We start from the raw sequence: 24,990 nt of genomic DNA, 5'->3' as shown, positions 1-24,990 counted from the left end.
TTAGGGTTGAACTCAAGTTTAAGTGCCTCAAAGCTTTTTACTCACTTTCGATATCCTTCTCTCTCCAGCAGCCTGTCGTCAAGTGGAATGTGCAAAGAAAGAGCTCATCTCCTCACATTGTTATTCGTTCTTTATTCTAGCATTCTGCCGTCGAAACAACCCAGAACGCCTTTCAGTCTCAAACGTCCACATGTTCACATAACCTTGTTTTCCGGTAAATCATGGTCCCAGATCTGTTTGTTGCTCCGCCCAGTTTGGAGGCAGACACCTGTTCGTTTGGCCTGAGGCTACTGCTGAACTAAAAAAAGAGCAAACACTCGGTGGATTATAATCCCTTTCTCTATTTCTATCTCCCCTTATCCTTTTCATGCCTGTCAACGAGTAATAGACCTATTTGAAATAAGACTCCCAAGACCTCATCTATAGCCACTTATGTAATTTACTGCACTTTCCTAATCACACCCCAAGGAGGCTGACATGAATTACAACCATCAGCAACAAAAACATCCTCGGTAGACCACCCATCCCATGTCGGACCCGCCGGCATCTTTGATCAGTAAATGACGCGGTGTGCCCCTCCAAGCTCTCGCTCCAAAACCCCTCGTCCCCAAATGTGTTTCATCCTTCTCTTCCATACACACCTGCGCACACACACACACACACACACCCACACATACCTGCACACACCCTTTTAACAGAAGCATGAGAACATCATCCACGGGGCTAAGGTGAATAGGCCAGCCGACATGACAGAGAAACATAATCAATCCTGCCCCGAGGTGCCAGTGTGTGTGTGTGTGTGTGTGTGTGTGTGTGTGTGTGTGTGTGAGTGAGGGAGGGTGGGAAGAGACAGTGTCAGAATAGCCGAGGTGCAACAGTGCAGATAAGAGCAGACCTCGATAGACGGAAATCCATTAGTTTAACCCGACAGCACAGAGAAAGACATCGGTCCATGTGGTGACACTCTGATAAAAGTTGCTGCCAGTGTGTGTATATGTGTGTGTGTGTGTTACGTTTCTGTTTTTGGGATGGGGGGGTTGCATTCACATCCATGTGCATCAGAGATGGCCCGCCAATTGGCTCCGAGTAGAAAAGCTTGTTGAAACACTCCCATACCCAGAGGTAGATCACAGAAGATGTTTGGACACTTAATTGGCACAATTACGCCGATTGACTCATTGTGCTCGGAGTGAGCCACACACTTTGGTACGGAGCCAATTATAGCCACAGTGCGTTTTGCCTCACAGGCTCTATATACGGTCCTGCACTTGAAGGCAAGAGTGGCTTGTATCTGAACACAGAGGAAAAACAGCTGTTCTTGGCTGGCTGCTGCTCAAAAGGTTTCTTTTCATACTTTTTCCACGCACCTTAAATCGGAAAATTTATGGTCAACTTTAAAATGCCTGGCACTGAGAAACTACATATAAAAATCTCAAAAATAATTTACATCAAACTATGTGTGCAAGGGCTGGGAATAACATGCCGCTATTTGTTTTTTTAATGAGGTAAACTTTAAGTGAGATTTTAGAGGGAACTTTGGTACTTTTCAACCTGGACCTTGTTTCCCCATGTTTTTGTGTCTAAGTGACTGAAATTGTTATTATAAGAATCTAACATTATGGGAAAGACCCTACAATGAAATAAAACATTTTTCTTACACATGTGTAGAAAAATACCGACGTTACAAGTAAAACATGATGAAAGCTGATTTTTGACTGTTGTTTTTTGCCCAGGATGTATGGAATCTGTTTCTGAAGATGATCCACAGTAACATTTATACTGTACTGTTTATTGGATGAGAAGAGAAGATGACATTGACTTTTCTGAGCACCAAACATTAAATGGGAGGAGCTATTTTGGGCACACCTAATTCCGGAAGTCTTTTTCCCGAAGAAAAATGTACGTGACTCACAGTTGGAGCACTTTGATCGGCATGAGACTCTACAGGTTAGATCATCAGTACAAAGCTCTGGTTCTCTGACAACATTGAGGTAGAAATAAACTGTAACTACGAAGGTGAAGAAACAATCACGAAGCTTAAAATTCAGGGACGTGCACTGCCAACAGCGGCCGAAAACTAAAGATTGTACTGTTAAAAAAACATATTAAAATCTGAAGCTTAAACAAATAGACTTTTGGATTCTGGGTCAATTTGGATTTATTTGAAATGTGCTGCAGCTCCGATTCACACCTCTGACACGCTTCTACTCTGCAGCAACAGCGGCTGAGGCTCATGGGTGTTGTAGTATTTTTGAGCTATCCGCCGCAACAAACTGACGAACAAAACAGGATTCATCAGAAACAAAGTTGAAATAATTCAAACTGGTGGTTGAAGCGCACATCTGTACGGTTTTTACATTATTCGGAAGACTAATTGCCAAAACTAAAGTGAAAAAGTTTGAAAACCTGTTTGTTTGTAATTTGGGTGAACTGACGCTTCAAAGACAAACGTACAAACATATAAAGGGTACATTTTAATGCATGAAATTGGTCCCTACTCCAATTCTGAGATTACTATAATGTTAGGCTGATGCTTTAGCTCCACGCAGTACATCTTCTCGCGGGACACTTCTATTAACTTCCTCAATTTAACAAAGCTGCGCACTGGGGCCGTAATAAAGTCATACAAACGGTGGACAACTTGGCTGCAGTTTGCTTGACCTCAGCTTTGCACCTGACATCATGGAGATTCAATTACAATCAACTTGGGGAACACTATTCACTCTGGCATTTCCATTATCTCATCTATGTAAGGGAAAAGCATTAGAAACCATAGTGGACGCTCATAAATTGTACAGTACACACACACACATGCATATAAATCGCTGAGAAATGGCTGGCAAAGCTATTCAACCGCCCACTGAACCGTCATGCACTTCACACCCTCGTGCTAATGCACCCGGGGGGGGGGACGGTCTGATATCAGCCTGGGTTGGTTGGAACAATAAACAGAGTATATACCAGTACTTCAACCTGTGTGATGTTCTTCTTATGAATGTCATGAAGTATTTATAAAAAGGTCAAAAAGGTACTTAAGACGTGAAAAAAGCTTCTTGTTTAAGTGTAGAATTGCAGAACGACTGCAATGCAACGTCCAAGCTCAATACCAGACTTAAGAGCGGATCGTTTACTTTCCACTCTCATGTGCACTGAATTCTAAAATCGAACTACGCTGATGATAAGTAGTGTCGAAATGAGTCTCCCTAAGTCTCAGCTTAGACACGAGAGCTGTTGTCCTTTTCCTGAAGCGTTGTGCTCCTTTTTTTTTGCAGGGGAACAATGTGACATTTCCCCTCTGCCCAGTTCCTCCCGACTTTCACTGGGCTTTTTTTTTTACAGCAGGCTATAAAGATGAAATGTGAGGGCTGTTCGGGCTCTTTCTCCAGCACCACTATGGTGGCCCTCTCGACTAAATCACCACCGGGAAAACGCCAGCGACAAGAAATGAGTTTTGTCCTCCGCTTCTCAACGTCTGATACGTGCTTAGAGCCGTGGTAAAGCTAAGACATGCAGCTTCACATTATCCACCTGTGCTTTGGCCTCAGCTCTCACCTCATAAAACCCCAATTTGCCTCAGGGTCAGACATGCCAAAACTGCACTGGCTCTCCGTTTTTTTTATCCCTCCTTCTCATTTTCATTTTGCTATACCCTCTCCCTCCTTTTGTCTCAGAGTTCATGCAACTTCATGCAAATATAGAGATTTGCAATCCAAATTGAGCAACAACGTCCCGAGACGTCTCACTTCCTGTGACAAAACAAATCACACATTACACATCCTGCTTTGCGGTGGGATGGACCCTCTCCTCTGCAGGGACGTACATGGTGAGCGCACGCACCAACGACGCACACGTGGGTGTACGCGCGCACGGATACTTGACCCCTGGAGCAGACATACCATAAATGCCATCCCTCATCTTTTCACAATGAAGTGGCCACTTTGGTCCCCATAGCCCCGCCGATGGGTGACTCTTTACAAGGAGGATGTCTGAGAGGGGACTGAGAGTGGTTGCAGCCACAGTGACAGATATCCCTCTGTCAGGAAGAAACAAAGCTATGAGCTGTCATTGAGTTGGAAAAGCTGCTAACTGCATCGGTGGCCAAGAAAACAGCCAAATCCAAACAATGAAGATGTCCATTTTGGATCGCCTGTTGGACATGATACACTCCTAATGTGCGGGGAAAGCGTTCCGCGATGCTCTGCATGTATCCTACTCATAAATCTTCAGAATTCCCATCCAGTTCAAGTAAAAACAAAACCGTCCAGTTCCACTTCAAAGCATTGCTGCGTTATGAGTTTACAACCATGACTTAGAGAAATGTTTCAGAGGCTTTGGGCCGAGGAGAGGAAGGGAGTGGGGGGGTGTTCTGTTTCTTACGGCTTGGCGATCCGGGCCAAGCCACTGTTCTGGACGTCTCGGTGAATTTGAACTGACTCATGAAAGAGCGTGGTTCCCTGCAAATACACAGTCGTGCACACATCGCCGACAGTCGCACTTGGAGTGTGACGGGCGGATAGAAAGGGTATTCTGGAAACCCAAAGCCACCGTGCCCCTTCACATTCCAGGGATGAGGCATGGAGATTAGTGGACACAAACTCTGTTTTGATGTCCTTGTGAGGGCTAAACGTTCTGTTTGGGAACCACCGGTAAAATATTCAGTGGCGAACGTCTGAGCAGGTCCCCTGTGCTCAAACCCTTTGCAAAGAAACGACTGCGACCTGGTTCTAAATTATTCAGAGAGCCGAGTGCTTTGTCTAGGAAGTTCAAAGCTCTGTTTTACAGGTGCTACTCACAGCATTTTGACATCAATAACATCAATCAGAATTGTCATCACTGCGAATTAGATTGCCAGCCTTACACTGTGAGCCACTGCTGCTTGATGGATATCCAGCACAAGAGAAGATTGCTTTATATAATAATAACAATAAAAAAAACCCGAGAGGGAACAGTTATTCTTCCAGGGCAGAGAGATAACGCATACTTTAAATGAAGGGTGATGAAATGAGTGAAAAGCTTACAGAATAATATCTTTCTAAACTTTTACCCTAAGCTTCATCTGTAGCCTAGTAGGACGGTATCATTTGCTTTCAGCAATCATACCAGCACAGTCTAATCCTGGGGTGGCCAAACTATGCCCGTATTATACAAATAAACTACAATATGGCTTGATATGTCTAATAAATTACACTGTATGAACATTGCACATTCTAGTTTGAACACCAGATGTCAAGTTAAATATTTTACTGTTTCTGCCTGTTTTGTTTGTTTCATCTTAATTTCAAATTAAAATATTTACATCTTATATCATTTGCATCGTAATCTGCTAAATGGGCCCTTAGACCATTAACAGAAAACAAATATTTGGCTATTTCTGCCTGTTTTAACTTTTTGCAACAGATGATGCTACATGTGAATCATTAAGATGAGTGGGACCCCCAAAGAAAACAAATCTGATGCTGATTTGCCATCATTTTTACAGACGGACTGAAATACTAGGTACTTGTACCTCTAAAGGCCTCCAACAAGTTGGCCCAACTTTGCAATAAAGTGTCACAAGATTGGGAAACACTGCTTTAGAGGGATCTGCTATTAATTTCACCCATCACCTCGAGACAATGTTGTCTTTGTCCCTCAACCCTGCCGCCCAATAACTTATTGCACCGTCAACACATTTCAGTAAAAGGGACTCACCTGCAGTAGTTGTGGCTGCCCAAACCACCCTCTCCATTGGGGTATTTGAGGGTGTTGTAAGGGTGCTGGAAGGTCTCATTCCAGAAGAGGCAGGGTTTACCACCAAGCAGGCTGGTCTGGTTCTGGAAGCCCCTGTAGTCCTCTCCATTGGCGGTGTAACACTCTGAAAAGAGAGCAATGAGATGGAGAAGGTGAGAGAAATCCCTGCAATAAGGGATTAGAAGTCTATTACGATGGAAATCAAAAGCTTGGCGAGGGCTTTCAAACATGCTCGTATGAAAGGCAGCCCCATCTGTGATCTGCTTTGTTGACAATCTGGATTCAGTGAAATACCCTTGTGCTTATTCAAATGTTTAAATGTGTTTTGGAATGATCATAGACGTTTCGTTTGGAATAATTGTATTCTTTGCCCAGGTTCAATTCATTACAGATCCGGCGAAACGAGGCAAAGCGAGATCAATCACTGTATTGTTTTAATTATTGTCAACGCGGGAGCACGGAGAAGAAAAAAAACAAAAGGCCCACAGATATGAATCAAAAGCAAACATGGCTCCAATTTCCAGGAAGTGTATGACAACCATGTGGCCAAGTCAGAGAGAGAGATTTTGTTTCCCCCGAGGCAAAACAATGCTGGTGGAAGGTTTTTTTCTTCCCTAAAAGAGGGAATTCAAATAAACAATGGCTGATGGGAGCATTATGAGCCATCAACGCTCATCGCTCTCAGCCTCGTGGGGGTGGAAGGGAGGGAGGGAAGGAGGGGGGGGGGGGGGGGATTCCCGTCAAGTGAGTTTTAGCAGCAACAACTGAATTCCTCTTTTGATTGCATTAGGATGGAAAATATGAATTTATTATGTGACCGTTATGATTACGCATACTGCAGGTGCTCACAATTTTAACTTCGGTGTGGTAAACAGCGTCTATATGCAGCATTTATTCATGAAGTCGCACAAAGAGTCGATGCAAGGGCAACAGTTTGAAGTTCTGATCTTCAGCATACATTAACACTTCATATAGCCTTGACTTATCTGCTTTTCAAATTGTCAAGCAAGAGCACATGAAACTATTTGCCTGTCAATCACACATCACTAAGATAAAACAATACTCGCTTGTTTGGCTCGTCTCTATGGGGTCTTGTTGCTATGTATGCGGTTCGTCAATGACCGGCCCCTTTCATCAAGTCGAGCTGTCTGGGCTACGAGTATGAGCTAATGCGTTGCAATATGACAGTCGTTACACCCCTTGGTGAGCCAGCTGTGCTCAAAGGCTCTTTCTCATTCTCTATTGACGCCAACGTTTCCCAACTTCCTCTTTCTTTCTCTTGCATCCCATCGTCTGTTCTCCTCTCTCGCCGCTTTCTTTTCTGCCTTCTTCTGTCTTTCCCTTTCAACTCATACACAGACAAACATTTCTTTGGGGATCCTTCTAATGCAACTTTCGGGCCATCCAACCTCTAGATGCCATTTCACAGGTCTGGAGGAGTTAGGTAGCATCAATAAAAGACTTCAATAAAAGACTTAAAAAAGGTTTTTCTTTTATTTGTTGGAGAAAGTGTATGATGTAGAATAAACAGGGGGCCTTGACAATCATTTTTTGTAATTTTTTGTGAAAGTTCCATGTGTTTAGTATAGCTTTGCAATATCTACAGCAGTTAGCTTGCACGCAAACACGCATTCCAGTCTCCTGCAGCCCCCGTAAAAGTACTGCACTTCATTTTAGAGTCAATCAAAGGCCCCAGCTGTTCTCAGTGTGTCAGCCAAAGTTGCTTTTAATGAAAGTTGTTTCGGCTTTGTTGTTCAGTCAAGCTTGTCAGCCATCCATCGCCTGGCTGACGGGAGTTCAACAGCAGCAAGGAGCTGCAGGGTGTCGGGTTCCTGCTGTCACGATGCCACTCTGTCGTCTCTAAATTGCTCCCTTAGTGAATTAATACCACCTCGGTATGCAAGGATATCAACCACCGGATCGTAAATCCAGTTCAGAGTGTCTGAGGCCGAACTCCATGAAATTAGAAAAACAGCCTAATGGTGCTACAACAGTGCGTTTGCTGCCCTTACACGAGGAAAGCGATGAGAGTGGTGGAGGACGCTTTCGTTTTTGGGCTTACACACACAGAGGGCAGGCGAGGTGTGTTGAATAAGGCACTTTGAGAAGGTCTCAATTGTTGCTTGTGCAAAGAATGCAGGTGATCAGCATGGACCAGTGTTCAACCTGAAGAAGACTTTGGAGATAAGCGGCTGTTCTGATATCAACATTAATGTACGCTACCCTGGTATAGGTCAAGAATGAAGGCATATGGATATGCATTGTTTAATATGATATTTACAGAAGAGATATGATGCATTTTTATTGCATTTACTATTTTTCTGGCTGCCACGGCATGAGAAAGAAAGTGAAGGAAACACAGCTATTGAGCGTTTGGCAGCGGTACAAGCACAATCATGAGTCACTGCTCCCCAAAAGCAATCACGACTGTTACTGCCCCAGTCACAGAGGACACCATCAGGCAGTGACGGGGCAGCCGGCTGCATCCCGAATGAGTTCACGTCCTTCAAATATCTTCTCCTCGGAAAAAAAAGCAGGAATTAAAATGACTGAACTTGGCTGCTCTGTATCAAAAAAGAAAGAAAGAGCCAAATGACTTTGTAAATGTCTCCCCTCCTCCTTCAGGAAACTTTCCTCTGGAGTTTCAGGATGAAGCAGAGCTCGTCTGCACATGGTCCGCTTGGAACGAGCTGCTGCTGGCAACCGTCCCGCCCTTCTGCGGCCAAGTTAGCTTTCCAGGACGAGATGGTAAATATGGCAGCGCTTTTTGCCACCGGGAGGGAGATGGGGAGGCGGGTGTTCCAGGTGGTTTCAAGGCACCATTTGCTTGCGGTGGGGATGGGAAGCAGCAGATCTGCAAAGGACTCAGAGATAAGTGAGGCCGTCGTTAAAGATGAATGGTCCTTTTAAGAGTCCTGCGGACGACCACACATCTATCAAGCTAAAGGGAAAAGGACAATTTTACTTTGGAGCGGTGTGGACGTGAGCATTTCATCCTTGTCTTGGAGGAAAGGAAGAGCTCATCTGCTGATTGGACCGTCACCACTCCAGGACCACTCCCCACGTCACACCCCTTTCCTTGTCACCAAGCAACTGTTGCGCTCTCGTCACATGGGCCTTGGCTTTCTTGTGGTTTCATCAGAGGCCGTGATGGGAAACAGAACCACCACCGCATGAAAGACGGAGCGAGGGGGGGGGGGGGGGGTGGAGGGGTGGGCTCCTATAAAATACATGCAGATCTACAAATAGAAAAAGTCCGGGAAATGGAAGAAGAGGACTCGCCCTTGACCAAGCCCTGCGCTCACAGATTACTGCACCACCCCGGCGACGAGAGAAGAAGAAGAAAAAAGGGAAACAGCCGAGGATCACTGGGAAAGAGCTAATCGCCCTGTTATTATATTGGTTGGGATTTGTGGCTAATGACTTCCACATTGCAACTTCAAATGCACTTGATGCTCCGAAAAACGAGGGGGGGGGGAAGAGAGCGAGAGAGAGAAGTACGGGGCTTTGGTCATGTGATCTCAAGCACACAAACAAACAAGCTTACAAACAAATGGTTTCTCTGTGACGCGTTGCCGGGTCACACAAGAGCACTTATTTGTCGCTACGAGGGATGAAAAGCAGCGATAATTACAGACGACTGCTTCCTCACCGAGGGCTGACATAAAGAACTTCCTTCCATCTTTATTATATGCTTGGAGCTCTCGGGACAGAAAAACAGGCTTAGAGCGTGAGCAACATTTCCACGATGATAAAATGACACAGAAAGAGTCGATGACAGAAACATGCAGGTACAGAGTTGTGGAGAAGAAAAAGGCACCAACACCACCAGAAAGTGGAGGCTGCACATTGAGTATTCAGAGAACTTCCAACGTCTACAAACAAAGATGACAGAAACTCCAGATTATTAATGCACAACCTGCCACAATATGTTTCCCCCTCCACTGTGTCCTGGTAGCCATTACTGTTGTGGGGCTCATTAACGTCAGTGTAGTACGAACACAGCCAGGGCCAGGCCACACCAGGCCAGATGCAGCGGGTTACAGTTTTCTTTTCTAGTGGTGGGGGGCACAGCTGGCTGCAACACAAGTCTGGTTCCCCTTTTCCCCGGCAGCATCCAATTCCACATCAAAACCGCATCAGACTTCAGAGGATTACTGTTTCCCATTTGGTGTCCAGGTTGGACAGATAGTCACAGATTCAGTGAGGCTCTTTTAATGAAGTCGGATGTTGCTGAGGAGAAGTCGGTGAATTCTCAGAGGGGACACTCGGCAGTTACTGGGCCACACTTCGCCTCCCTGCTTTTCTGATCTTTCTGCTCCAGTATCAGGTTTTTTAAAAGTGCCCTCATGCAAGAGGGTTAATGGAAGTGCAAACAGAAAGCAATAGTGCCTCTCAAGTGTTGAGAACAGATTCCTCTAACTTGTTAAATCTGCAGACGCTGACTTCTCAATGGGGTTTTACAGTCCTTCTTTTCATGTGATGCTTTTGTCGTTGTAGCCCCAGATAACTAGGCCTTAAACCAAGACCTCGTTCAGTCCCAAAATAGCCTCCAACACCGCCATTCTTCCTCTGCAAAAACCCTCCGCTGCACCACCTCCTGAGTTCACTACCACAGTAGCCACAGACCCACAGGACTCCCTGCCAAAGTTGCTGGGTAGCACCTATAAAACATGGCCCCATCTAGTTCTAGTGCGGCCCCTATTATTTAGCTCCATCATGGAAAGAGTCTAATCTGCTGGAGCCAGTGGTGGGCTAAACGCACTGCCACAAAAACAAAAAAACTCCGTTTGAAGTTGCATGTCGCAAAAAAATGGAAAGCTTTAAAGTTTTTTTGGCCGCAAGCTGCTCTCTGGTCCTAAATCTAAGGGTTATGTCTGGAAGGATTTAGAAAAATCAATCAGCAGATATGCAGAATCAGATAAGACATCCACCTTTGTAGGATTTCCCGTAGTGGCCGGGACCTCTGACAGAACACAGCAAGGACTGACCACGGGTTGGCTCTGTGAGTGGACCGCGATGGAACGAGCAGGGACAATTTTGAGTTTTAGTTGGCAGACGTTCAGGGAGTGACTGATGGGCTGCAGACAATGACGTAAAGGACATTCAGGGACTTCCTGAAACCCTGGGAAGAAAAAAACCGCAGTCAGAATATGGACATCCGAGACCGGCCAGCCAACCTGACATGAGGGCGGACGAGGTGTCACGTTCAATTACCTCCCTCTGGCAACTCCTCACCATTTCCTCAAGTCATAATCCACATCTGCGGGAAAGAAAGTGGCCGTATTTCCAAACATGATCAAAAGCTTCTTCACCTCTAATGCTGTCCTTGATTTTCTTTCCTGTAGTTTCGAACACACCAACACATCCACGCGATCACACGCCTCGCCAGACGATAAGACGACAGGGGTTACAGGGTTAAACAAACCGGCACCAATCCAATTCTGACACCAGAGCAAACAAGACTTTCGCAGCCAGGTGAAAGCAGGAACTATATAGAAGCACGGGCTGAGGGTGTTCGGTTCAGAGCTTTTAGAAAGGCGAACAATTAGTGTGTCTGCGATCGATCCATCCTACATTAAATCAAACTGCAATTTAGAGCATTAAGACTGAAGGCAGCAGAGGTGGCCGGGGAAGCAGAATTAAGCAGAAAAGAAGGAAGAGAGAAACACAGAGTGAGTCAGGGTGGGACAAAGACCGTTTTTATTATTATTTTTATGATCCCACAGATTGTTAACCCAGGCTCTAATTTTCTCGCTCTTGTTCGTAGCGGCAGCGAAGTGAACACTGTTTTGTTATAAATTTCCTCATGTTATAGACGAGGCACACAAAGACCAACGCTTGTAAAATTAACAGCAAACACAGAGTTAGCGTCTCCAACACCAGTGGTCCGTCCGAGCATGAAGGTACGAATCTCATCGCAGAGGAGCTCTGCGGCACAGCTGTGCGCTGGGGCCTTTCAGAGGCGACCAAACAACCGACGCAGAAAAATAATGGAGAAAATAACACAACCCCATGTGGGTTCCTCATCGCATGCAGCCTTTGATAACCAGAGGATCTACGGCTTGTGATACAAGTCATGACGGCTCACTGTTGCTAATGGCCGTGCGCTCCTAGCATGATGGTGTTTTAAGCTTGCGCTCCTTTGTTTGTTTTTGCCTGTAAATGGATGGTAAAATGATCTCTCAGTCAACTTGCACCATCAGATGCCCCGATAAACGCATGCAGTGACAAAACATGAGTTAATCTGCACTCCTACCCGCATCATTCCAGCTCCCCCCCCCAGATGCACTTACAGTGAGAATGAAAGGGAGCAATTTTCATCAGTGGAGCAGCCGCAGTATTTTAAGATGGGTGCGATGTGGAGGGAAAGGAGGACACCCACATAAACATGCACACAGGCCCCTTTGTTCCCTCAGTGGTAGGGCCAGTGGCATTGTGGCGATGCCATTCTCACCCCCCTCAATGTAGAAATTGCCCACTGAGTGCATGTGTGTGTGTTTGAATGCACATGTCTGTCAATTCCCTAATTCCTCTCCTTACAATGGGCCAGCCTCGTAAAGGCAGTACTCAACATTGTGTAATCCGTGCGGCGAGTACGGCTTCGGCCGCCCTCGCGTCCGATCTCTCGTAGGATGCTTTTCACGTTTCTCCGACTCCGACGATAGCCTTTTTGATTCGTGCACAATGATGGACCTCTGATCCATGAGTGGGCCCTTCGCCCCGCATGTTAAGCCCCTTTCAGCTCCAACACACCAGCCAGATAGCAACTCAAAGAACGCCGAACCATGAAAGAAAAGGTTGGCGCTCAAACACACCTGCTTTCGATCGTCCTGTTTGTGCTCAGGTTAGCTGCTATCTGAGGAATGCAAATTATATGTGGTTTGGGCTGAAGCTCTGTCAGTGCTGTTGCAAGGGAATTGAGTGCAACCATTACAGCACACACACACACACACACACACACACACACACACACACACACACACACACACACCACCTCCATCTCTTGGCAGCGGTGGAAGATGAGGTCTGACTTGGATAAATAAAGGCCTCGGGTGGAGGGGGGAGGGAGCGATGCGACCTGCCCTGCTAATGCAAACAACAACAAAAAGCACACTGCTGCACCAGATCAAAAGTTCAGCTTATTTTCTTGTTGATTCTTAACAGATATCATAATTAAAACAAGACATGACTCGAGGCAAGAGAAGATGAGGCCATTGTGTAAAGCAGCAGGAGAGATTAAACAGATCTGATATTCGAAGTGCTTTTGCAGATGGTAGTTTGGTTTAGTTTTGAGGATATAAACATTCAGTTAACCTTCCACTACACCATGTTCATGTTCATGGTGCTGAAGGTAAATCCTTTTAGAGGAACTTTCAAACACTTCCTTGTTTCACCTTTGCTGCTGTTTGGAAGAGTTTTTCAGATGTTGCTCTCCAGTTTTGATTAGTTATTTCCTGTTGTGCAGATTTCCTGACAGCTGTCATACGTGACACCATAATAGTATCATTTGGGGAATGAGAACATGTGTGGCATGTGGGAGTGAGGCTCAGAGCCATGTGTTGTGATTCAATGTAACTAAAGCAGACCAATGGTAAGAACAGTTGACGGATGAATATTGAATGCTGCGGTTAACTTAACTTTTTTATTTTGCAGTGCTGGAGGAACCGGCCCAGTGTGTGGAGCGCAAACATGCTCCAATCTGCATCTGATGAATCTCCAGCGTGCTTGCTTGGAGAGCGTGGCAAACCCATCAAAATAAAGAACAAGGCACCAGCGTGTTTGTTTTGTATAACCTTGTAAATTATGGCTGGAGACATTGGTCTGTTCCCTCAGCATTCCTTGGCTTGTTTGGAGTTTTTTAGATTTTAAAATTATTGTACGCTGTGGAAAAAAATCTCCTCTGCATTTAGACATTTTGCCTTAATCTCTGGCTACGCCGAAACACCTTGTGACTGTTGTCGGCTTTATAACAATCAGCAATCACTATCACCAAATGCACATCTCATGTTCAAATCTTTACTTTTGAATTATCGTATGTGACTGACCTGGTCAGAGCATGAACAGAGCATGCATTTCCACTGTATCAAATCACAAAAGGTTGTCAGACAAACCGCAACAGAGTGCACCTCAAAGGACACAATAACAACGGCACAATAGGCCGCCGCGGAGGGGACCAACATTCAGACCCTTTTAAACCAGCCACGTCTCCAGTTCCTGATCTTGATTGTGAAAGCGATCCTTTTTCACTGTGGCTTGTGAGGGCTGTGGGAAGAGCAGGAGTACTGGGAACCAGATGGCTCTGGTAAAAGACAGGGGGGCATCCCACCGGCCTCCCTGAGAAGGGGATCCATTACGGAGGATCCATTGAGGGCCGGCAGATTCTGTTTCACGGCACCGGCCGAGTGTGACCACCCCTCGGTTGCCGTTGGTCGTGGGCTGGTGCCACGTAGGCTGCCGCAGACCCAGCCCTTTTTGTGTTCACCTTGGGGAGCTGTATTCACCTTCGACGCAGGACAGACAACTAAATCGGGGCCTCTTGGCAACTCGGGTTTCACCCCTTTTGAGTTCAAGCCTCTTTCAAAGGGCCTCGCATTGCAAGGGGATATCACTGGCTCCGTAGCTTGAGGGACAATGGCTGTTTGTGAAAAGCGGTTGACTAAGATGTTGGTGTCTGTAAAGTAGGGTCCGAGAACAGTTTAAGCCCAGTTACCTGTCGCCGTGGTATCTCAATTTAATGGATGTTTATTTCCATATTCTTTCAAAAACGACCACACTGAAACATGTGCTTGCGCTCTGACCCACTGCACATTTCCTAGTCACGGCTTCTTAGCTCTGCCCGCTACTGGCTTTGATCCGTTGTTTGCTGTCCACTTAGCTACGTCGGCACCCTTCACTTGTCCAAATGTTTGCTCCGTCCACTTAGCCGTGTCCACTTGCTCTGCCATGTCAAATCAGTGCCGTCTGTGGGCGTTTCCCGCAAGGAGGAAAGGCGACAATTTGCCTCTTCGGCCACAAACTGCTGCAGCTGGACACAAACCAGACCCCGGGGCTCAGCAGCAAAATGACTCTCCATTTATTTAAAGTGGTTGCCATTACTCTACCGCAGTAGAGCACAGACCTAAGTGGCCCCGGCCCAAGCACAACTGCAGTATAAAAAGAACTTTAGGTTCGCCGGACAGGTCATGTCCCACACAGTAGCAATTCAATATCCTCCCGTTATGTTCTTGGTTACGCTTCTCAAAACTCAGAATTGAATGTGACACAACAAAAATACATGGTTGCTTTGAAACTCAGTCTGTGGAGATTCTTGCAAAAACACCCAACCAATCACTGGCGAGATGTTTGGAACATGTTACACGTTTGAATCAAAGGAAGAATAACAGCTAATTTGCCTTGATCATACTATGTCTAAAGCGTTATTAATAGCATGTTCAAAAAGAGAAATACAGAGACAGGAAGGAAGAAAGGGTTTGAGCTTGTACCAAAACAAATCAAACCAAAGTCTAATCGTTTTTTCCAGTCTCCTTCAAATGCAGAAACCTATTAGCGGTGTTAGGAAATAGCAAAGTTGCGCTTCCTTTTATCAACACGCCCAGAGCTGATAACGCTCTATTTGGATTTCACGTTAGCATACAACTCCAGCGTTGAGGACGAAAGTTACAATTCATGTAATGTTTTCACGCATCAGCCACTTCCTGCCCGGGGCCTTAAAACCTTTAAAATTCCATTCTCCGTGAATTAAATTGAGTTTTGATAATGACAACCATTGTTTGTCTGAGAGTTAATAGAATTCATAGAAGAACATGAGGCTCTGTGGTATTTCATTACTGTTCTCTCACTATTTGATTTACCCCTCGCCCTGGAGAGTGTGTTCCAGTTGATGGGCTGAGACTGCTGCAGAGAGCACCAGCAAAGCTGAGAGAGAATGTCATCTGGCATTGAGCGGAGTGGGTTTCCTCATGCATACGCAAATGCCAAGGTGCACGGAGAGGCCAGGGAACACAGCTCATACATAATGGTATTAAAATGTGCAAACGAGGGAAAGGGAAGAGAGAGGTGAATCGGTTGCAAAACAGAGGGAGGGAGAAAACTTGAGATGAAAGGAGTCGTGGAAGAATAGGAGAAGAGGTTACATTGCTTCATCCAAAACCAACAAGTCACCGCTCATTCACAAAAAATACTGTGACTGGTCTTGACTGACCTTTGAGCAGCAAAACCTCACAAACCACCATTCTGGCCACATGAGCGCACTCTCTCACCTCAACATTGTTTATCTCTTTCGAGCCTGACAGTTGTGTACAGCCAGCAGCGGCTTTGACAGCTTAATTCCATGTTGTCACACGGGACCGCCTCCGTGGATCAGGGACCGGAGTGACACGCTCAACCTCGCAACACTTCGTTTGGGGGTTCCTGTTTCTCACGCCGCACTGCAGCTTTCGCCTCCGTCACGCCCCGTCACCTCTGAGGGGTGCAACCCATTCCGCCACCATAGATCCTGAAGCTGGAACTGGCGACGCCCGATACAACAGCCTGAGCAGGTGTCGATTTGCACAAGGTGAGAGAGAGAAAAAATGACAGAGTTGCACTCAGCGGAAGTTCAAACGGAGACACGGGGAGAGCCGGGCAGGACAGAGAGAGAGAGGCACTTTGATAAAACGAATGTAAGCCTTTGAACACAACAGGACGTGAATCCCAGTGGCACGATAATAAGCACGATTGTGTTTATAATAACTGGGTCTGTTTCTCCGTCTTAGTGGTTGGTGGTTTTGTGGGCGGTCCGATCCCTTGGCATGGAAGAACAAGGGCGTTGCCCGCAACTTGACCCTCGCAGGGCACCACCCTGAGGTCATCAGGAAGTAAATGGGCACCAGCTTGACACAGAAGCACACATTTCTGACCTGGAGCTTCTTTTTTTTTCTTCTCTTCTTCTGCGGCCAACTGTGAGCCAGATGCAACTTTACTTTCGGCCAAGTAAATGAGGGAATTCTTCAAAAACTTTGGCCTGTCCTCACAAGTCAAAACATGTGGAGTACCATGAGTGTTGGGATGCAAAAAAAAAAAAGGGAAATGCTCCGCTCTATTTTCTCTCATTTCAGACTTTCTACCCTCTATGTCTGGTTTCTCAATGAGTGGAACTCTCTCTGTCTCCGCATCCATCACGAGCTACTGTGAGCTGGTGTTACTGCCACTGGAGCGCTAGACCTGGAGGTTTGTATAATCAGCTACGGCTTAGTTTATAATCGACCTTCTTGTCAATGACGTACCATACACATGCACAACACTATTGGGTGATGCTCAGACGAAGAGCTTCTTGCTGGCCTGTTATTCCTGAAAAATAGTCACCTGCATTTGCTTGTTTTGTCCAACCAACAATCCTAAAGATATTTAATTTATAACGATATAAACAAGCAGAGAGGCTGGAACTCCCATGTTTGCTTGATAGAATAATGACTCAATTGTCAAAATAACTGCAATACATTCTCTGTCAAACATCTGTCTCAGCAGCAGGGTTGGGTAACATCACTTTTTAAAGTAACTTGTTACTTTGCAGCGTTACCTACTGAGAAATGTAACTCGTTAAGAGTGCTTCTTACCAAAAATGAAAACTGTTGTCGACTGTTGTCAACCTTGTCATGATTACAGTGAGCGATGAGACAATAGGCAGTAAAAGCAACCATGTGTCCCCGGTAGATTGTTCTGTGCTCCTGTGATTGATGCAGACACTTTGCGTGGCCTTGAATGAAAGGCAAGGGACTTACATCTCAAAAGTCAGAAGAAGAGAACAGCTACAAAACTGATGTTTCCTCTTACTCTTTAAAAAAAAATGTATCCCTCTGCAAGCCAACTGAAAAACACTATCATGTCTTTAACTGTCTAACGCTAGGATATTACTAAAATGTCAGCCTTTCTAATACAATAGTTACTCACCCAAGTGGACAGAAGTGCAGGCAAATCAATATTTTTTATCATAAGCAGATTAACCTTTACGGTTGTTGTGTGAATGCTTATTTATTTTATTTCATTGTTATAAAATAAGTTATAAAATAAGGTTGATTGTAGTTTACAAACGCTTTCCCCGTGCTGCCTCTTGAATTACTGTGAACATTGAATCCTAAATTAAAACCTAACTCTACAGACCTGAGTCTGAATTCAACATAAACCTAAACCCAGGAAGAAGTCAGGACCAAAGTCAACCTACTTTACAAAAATGTCCTCGACACAAAGTCACATCCTGACTCGAGGGATGTCACAATACCAGAAATGTAGTCGCTACACCAGTGAAATTCCACGATTCTCGATACCCAATTCGATACCACGGAGTATATGTACGTCAACATATTCTAATTTAGTCAACATATACTAAAAACAGTTTTTTGCAGACGTATTTTTGATCCCCGATAATCTGCCTCAGGTTTCTCGCCAAAAACGAAATGTTACAATTGTATGATAATGTCATTTAACTTCTTCCAATACTCATTTTTACCGAATAGGGCTTGAACGCACCATAATGTAACTCAATGTGACCTCCGTACATTCGCAGTTAGCTCCATGATTTAGCCAAGCAGGACTGTGCTGCCCGCAGCTAGCGTTAAGTAGCTCTCCCCCTGCCAAGTTCAACACAGATGTGTTGTTTACAATGTAGCATTATCCTGGAAATGTTGATCGTCCCCAGGACGAGGTGGCGCCCTGATCCCGAGTACCTGCAGTACTGTAGAAAAACAAGTATCATCACGTTTTCTGAATTTTGGCTTTCACTTCGTAGCAAAGTATCGGTTCTCTTGGCATCTGACTTATTATCATAGTTACTTGGTTAGCGCAGCACGCCCACACACACACACACACACACACCAATATACCTCCAGCGGTTTGACGAAACTTGTGTCTGCAGCACAGAAGCTCACCAGGAGGAGGGGAAGAGGTTTCCATCTCCATCTCTGAACCGGAAAAGCTGAAGGGACCGCACGGCCCACATCTGAGACCCGGACCCCATGCGCCTTCTTCCCATAATGCCCTCTGTTCCCCACGCTGAGCGGAGAGGGTTCACTCGCACACCGAAAGCCCTTATGTTAAACCATTTAAGAACCCGCTGTCTCCCCTCAAACCAAAGCTCCTGATCACCTCTGCCAACACAAGCTCGTGTTTCCTCAGATCGCGGCTGAAGATGGTCTGTTATTATCTTCTGAGACAGACGATTCGCAGCACCTCTCTCACACACACACTCACAAAGATCCCTCTGTCTCAGGGGTCGATGGCAGCCAGTAATAAACTGCACTGTATGGACTACTTTTACAAGGTGAGAGATGATTAAGTCGAGACACATATGGTGATTGGCTGTGTGAGGGAGAGTAGTGTGTTGGACAGACAGCTGTTTGTGTGTATGTGGGATGAGGGAGACCTCTTAGCTTGGCACTTGATGAGGCCCCTTAAAAATCAAAAGCAGGAATGTTTATTCACGCTCCAGATGGCAACAGCTGCCTCACACTTGAACCTTCACTCAGAAACTTAATAGCAGATTCATTGATTACTCATGTGTCATAAAGTAAATCAGCAATTTTTAAAAGGCAAAATGTCAAAGGTTTGTTGTTTTAAAGGTACAGTAAACGTACAGAAGCAGAAATACACACACCAAAATAATCCCTACATGGGAACGCTGAAAAGCTTCTGGCATCCTTTTCCCAGACAGGTAAGCAGGTAAGCACACACACACACACACACCGAACTCTGACTTGACGTTAAGGCCAACATCTGAAAATAAGAACTCATGTACTGTAGACTCCTGTCAATCACACGTCAACTAGTGAACACAGAAGCCGCACGACTGTTGCCAGCATCAAAAACTACAATCCAAACCTCTGCGTGAGCTGTTCAGGAGGTCGTGCGGCGCTTCAAACCTACTGCGCCGCACAGCGACTCCCGGTACCGTCTGCGGCCGAGTGCGCCGATTCTCACAGAGTCCAGGCCAACATCAAGCCCTGCTGGACAGCGATCAGACAGGGAGCAGGAAAGAGAGCGGGGTTGCCAGATAAAACAGAGGATTGCCAGTTTGTGCAGCAGCTTACCGGTATATGCTAAAGAATAAATCACAACACGCGCTCTCATTCAACCCCGCATCACTCTATTTGGTGGCTGCAGTGGTTCAAGCAACAAACAAGAGTTACCGGTGTTGAATGAGAGTAAAAAGCTTAAAAATCTGGTCTGGAATTAATCGAGCTGATTTACCTGTGGAAAGTTGGTTTTGATGAGACACCTCACTGCACAGAGTGCAGCCTTTGCACATCCTCCCACTGTGGCCTTACAAGTTATTTCATGCATGTCTAGTTAAGTAGAGAGAGACTTGGCAAACAGCAGATGAAAAGAAAGCCCATAAGGCACGTCTTGCCTCTTCCGATCAGTGCAAGATGCAGTCGGTCGAGCGCAGCCTGATGTTCAACTGATGTTCACCTGATGTTTTTCTTCATTTGGACTTATTTCTGACAGCTCTGTCTTCTGTGATCATGAGAGTGCATTCCACGTTGCCGAAATGTCACAGCGTGCACGTTTCAAGCCTCAGCTCGACACAACCAAAGCTAACACTTGTCCTTTAAAAGGTAATGGAAAGAAAGTCTGGTGCTCCACCGGATTCATCTTGCTATTATTCACGACCGCGACACGTGGGATCAGACTGATCAATGGTTGCTGACCTTACAGCGACACGTCACGGCTTCCAGAAAAAGGCTGCGTCAACCTGAATAAGACGATGCATCGTTAACATGAAGTAAAGACATGCTGGGGCACTCTGGGACTCTCACCACCGGCCCCAATTGTCAACCTGCCAGTGAGGCCGGTCTCGGACACCATGGAACATCAAACACAAAACAAGTCCCCCGCTGATTAACCAGCTCGAGCTTCTTCACGGCAACAACACCGTCAGCTACATCATTACCGGCTTACAAAGCAACTCAATTACGCCTCATCTTGACAGCTCTGACAGGATTCGGCTTCCACTTGTGTGAACGTCAGTGTGAAGGGTCTAAGCAGCTGCCGAAGTGAGCAACGGTGGGCCGCAGTCAGACAAAGTGAGCGTGCGGGAGTCTGGATGGGTTTCTTTAAAAAGCCTCCGAGTTCAGGAGAAGGGGAAACCGCACACATTAAAGACACGAGTCGGTGTTAGCCAGCGCTCTATGCTGGGAGCGTGGAAGAAGAGCCCATTAAGGCACTTAGTTGCTCCAGCTACAACCAACACATCTCTAACCCACTACATTTTCACTCTTTTCCTCTTTGTGTGTGTGTGTGTGTGTGTGTGTACGCACCGGTATCACTCAGCGCGAGATGAAAAGCACCTTTGCTGTTAATACACTCCGGCTTGATGCGCTGCTACAATTCCACCAGGACAGCGAAAGCACTCCAGTGTAATGATTTTTAGACACAAGTCACAGAAGCAACAGCGCGCTGGCTTTTCTGCCGAGCAGTAACTAAGCTGTTGAAGGCAAATGTTTAAGAATTCATATTTTTCACATGCCCGGGATTCTTCTGACGAGAGTTCACATTCATAAAATGTATCTGGACGACGCTAAGCCGCAAGAATGACGCGGTGCATGATTCAACTCGTCCTACAGATGGAGGAGTTTTTCTGCAGCGCCGTGTGTTTCAGTTCGTCCACGTTCCCTCCACCTGCATCATCTGTTTCCCCTCTCACCAATCAACCGTGAACTTTAATCTCCTCTGATTGGGTCTCTCCTGTTGAACATGAGCACAGAACTACACGTCTGGCAAGAAGCCCCGACTCTTTGATTCTGAGACTAAAAGTGTTCTGCTTTTAAACTCCATCGTAGCTCCAGACATTTAGAAAATAAATCGGTGATTATAAGAAACAATAGCTGAACGAACGTTGACTAGAAGGGTTTAAGGATGTGTCCTTTAGGTATTGTTGGGTGAGGGGCAACCGGCACTAGAGGAGTGCCAGAAAATGCACTGGCAGCAATATCTCGTGGAACTGAGTTATGGCTTAAGAATCGTAAACTTGTGTCATGAAATCATAAAGTAAAAACATTATAAAAGTGGGGAGCGGGCTTACTTCAGGTGTTAGGTTTCACATTCAGTTTGACCCGCACAGTGCAAACATATTAGGGGAAAACAGAGCAAGGAGAGCATCAAACAGTCTTTGCATTTACAAGAGACTGACTTTTTTTAGAAGCATGAAATTATTGTTTTACTGTACAGTAAATATGGCACAGCTGTTAAACTAAAACATAAGTTGGGCCTCTTTTTTTTCTCCCCAGTGTTATGCGGGGGAACACCATTGCTTTAAATACTTTGTTAATACATAGGTACACATGGGAGTACTTACGCACTGGCCCAGATGGTGGACCCTCTAATTTGAAATCCAAGGGTATAATTAAGAGACAAAAAAATTAAAAAGGAAAGCATGAGGATTTGCTGCTTCGACATGAAAAGCGGCACAAATTACAGCAAGCAGAAGCTCGGTTTGTGTGGTCACCGTTATTAGATCTGCACATTCAAACTAAATATTTAAGAATGGGGATCCGGCTGTGACTTTGAAGTTCTGCAGATAGACGCGCACATATCCCTGCGTATTACTCTGAATTTGAGGGTAAATTAAAGGGATGGTATCAGATGACTGAGCTGAGGGTGCGGAGTTCATTATTTCTGGGAGGGGGGGGGGGGGGGGTCTGTACTTCCATTAAAAGACAATAGCCAGTAATGCAGTGCAGTCCACTGTGATAGGCAAAAACATCGTAAAGATGTTCTGCCATGGCTGATGAAAATGGGACCAATCAAAAGGACTGCTGTGTAAACGATCGGCAGCTGATGCAGAACAGGTAAACACACCGGGAAGAGAAGCGCGGAGCGTGCTGGAGAGTCCGGTGCGTAAAAGCTGCCGTCGCATATCTGATTATATCAAAAAACGCAGCCTTCAGAACAACACTACATCGGTTCCAGATGTTTTTGGAGCTCTTTCCAGATTTACTTGGAGCCCTGTTTGGTCTATTTTGTGTCACGGGGACTCTACAGGTCTGAGGACACCGTTGGATGCAGTTTGGAACACAAGTGTTTACACCCTGTAGGTGTGGAGGTAACACTGGAACTGTAATCTTATCGGAGCAGTCACTCCGCTCACATTACCTCACTTACATAACAGCCAAACAATTTCTCCCCCCATTTTTTTTTGGCCGCCCTCTGTAAACACCACCAAGTAAAGACATCGTGTCGTTTGGGAAATAGTGTCGTGGTGGGATTTGGACCAAGACGATGAACTGGAAATGAAGTTATGTGACATGTTCCATTCCAAATTGAAACATGCTTAATTTACATAACTTTAACATTAAAATCAACGAACTCTCACGTGTGTGTTGCACAATTTCTGACAGGATAACAGCCTGTCCGGTGCGCAAAAGAGCAACTTTGGAGACGCTTTCGACCACGCAGATATTCGTCGGAATGCATCCACAGAAAAGGCGAGCGGAAAAGTTTTTACTTACCGGTGTCGAAAACACTAAAAGCCGCAGAAGAAATAGCCCCAGCGAGGAGAAGAGCAGACGTGACTGTCCAGGAATCCATCGTGTGATTAAAGAGTCTGAGCTGGCGCTCAGGTGAAGTGCAGCCAGGCGGACGGATGCGCAGACCGGCGAGCTGACTGACTGACTGACGGACTGACTGTCCGGGTCTGTGCAGGAGTCGCTCTTCAGTCGGCGTTAAAAGTCCCTGAACTTCAAGGCAGGTCCTACAGCCACTACTACACTGACACCACAAAGACGGGAACAGATAGTAGAAAGCAGGGATCCTATTTCCAACCCATGTGACAGGAAATAGGGGCAATAGATTCAACCTGCAGCGCTGGGGAAGCAGCGGAAAGAACGGAGGAGGAGGAGGGAGGGAGGAGGGAGGGAGGAGGGAGGGAGGGAGGGAGGGAGGGTGGGTGGCGCTGCTGGGGTTGGAGGCTGGACTCAGCGGTGCGATGAACAGCAGGTTAATAAAGTATAAACTGATTTTGGAATATCATTCCAAACCTATTCCACTGTTAACAACTAACTGTAAGCACCACACCATCGTGCATTTCCTATTAAGTCTCTACATTAAAGGTGTAGAAGTGATGCTGCAGGAGATCAGATCAGTCCACTGACATGCTATGCAGTACCAGTGACGCACAATACATCCCGTAGTTGGTAGAAATCTATAACATATGCTTATATCTCAATATTTTTTTGGTATGCAATTATGATTTACGTATGTTGATGTCCAAATGTTTAGTTTAGGCACAAAATCTGTCAAGACTGACAAGCTGAGCACATCTGCAGGCCGAGTCCGCAGTCATGCCTCACAAACATAGAAGAGGCACGTAAGGAAGCTCCGGAAATCACATTCTTTGAGCTTTTTTTTATAAACAGTTGCCAGCCCACGCTGTGTGTGTGCTTCGCAGCTATCTGGCGTGCAGTAGGGCCCGTCGTAAACTGTCGGCTGTATATGGGAGTATTGTCTTGGTTTTTATGATGTTGGGGTCTAAATCTAATTGGGGGTCCATTACATTTGGAGACCCCTGGGCTACGACAGTACTCAATTGTAAAATGCACACAAAGGCAAGTCCAAGGCAGTACGTCATTTGAATAGCTATATTATGGAACAGGGGGAGGATTTGCACATGATCTGGTAGAGAGGACAGCAGGTAGCCCTGTGGCTTAATGAAGAAAAGATGAATTAAGACGTGGATGAGGTTGTGGAAATTACTTTTTCAGTATTTTATGTAAGACCAAATCTTTTTTCATTTTCTTTTTATTCCTGCGGCTGGAGTTGTGATCAAGGAAACTTGTGATCACAAAACATTTAAGTGTTTTTTATTTTTATTTCTCTGCCTAACATTTAATCAATAGAAGCGAGTCCCTGGGCACAATTTGGGGGAATCACAAGACTTTTTTTCTGGTGAGATTTTTTGTTGTTGCTGTCCACAGTTAGTTATTAGATCATTATAATGTGTGTGTGTGTGTGTGTGCGTGTGTGTGTGTGTGTGTGTGTGCGCGTGTGTGTGTGTGTGTGTGTGTGTGTGTGTGTGTGTGTGTGTGTGTGTGCGTGTGTGTGTGTGTGTTGAGCCCACTGATGGTGCTTCTCACCTCTTTGCCATTTCACACAGGCAGTCTCATCTTCAGTGTGAAACAGCACCCTCGTGTGTTTTCCCCTGCGAGCATCATGCAGCACCATTGAGAAGAGTCCACGGCATCAAACGCAGCCAGTTGGCCTAAAAATAGACGATCCAGTATGAGCTCA

At 45.7% G+C, this 24,990-nt stretch overlaps 1 protein-coding gene across 3 annotated transcripts in view; it reads right to left on the bottom strand.

The window, feature by feature from the left end:
• Window positions 1–23,520, bottom strand: part of kremen1 (kringle containing transmembrane protein 1) — a 49,654-nt gene extending 26,134 nt beyond the window's left edge. For 2 of the 3 annotated variants that reach the window (XM_079269863.1, XM_079269864.1), the window contains exons 1-2: window positions 8,045–8,424; window positions 5,692–5,854 (exon numbers count right to left, since the gene is read on the bottom strand). In XM_079269863.1, the coding sequence (XP_079125989.1) occupies window positions 5,692–5,854; window positions 8,045–8,216 (335 nt within the window). In that variant the 5' untranslated portion in view covers window positions 8,217–8,424. Of the gene's footprint in view, window positions 1–5,691; window positions 5,855–8,044; window positions 8,425–23,213 lie in introns of those variants that run through there. The other variant, XM_079269865.1, reaches the window with a different exon arrangement.
• Window positions 23,521–24,990: the final 1,470 nt, after the last annotated feature.

The sequence above is a fragment of the Melanostigma gelatinosum genome (assembly GCF_949748355.1).
Source record: "Melanostigma gelatinosum genome assembly, chromosome: 6".
NCBI classification, from domain to species: Eukaryota; Metazoa; Chordata; class Actinopteri; order Perciformes; family Zoarcidae; genus Melanostigma; species Melanostigma gelatinosum.
This window is presented reverse-complemented; position numbering and strand designations above follow the sequence as displayed.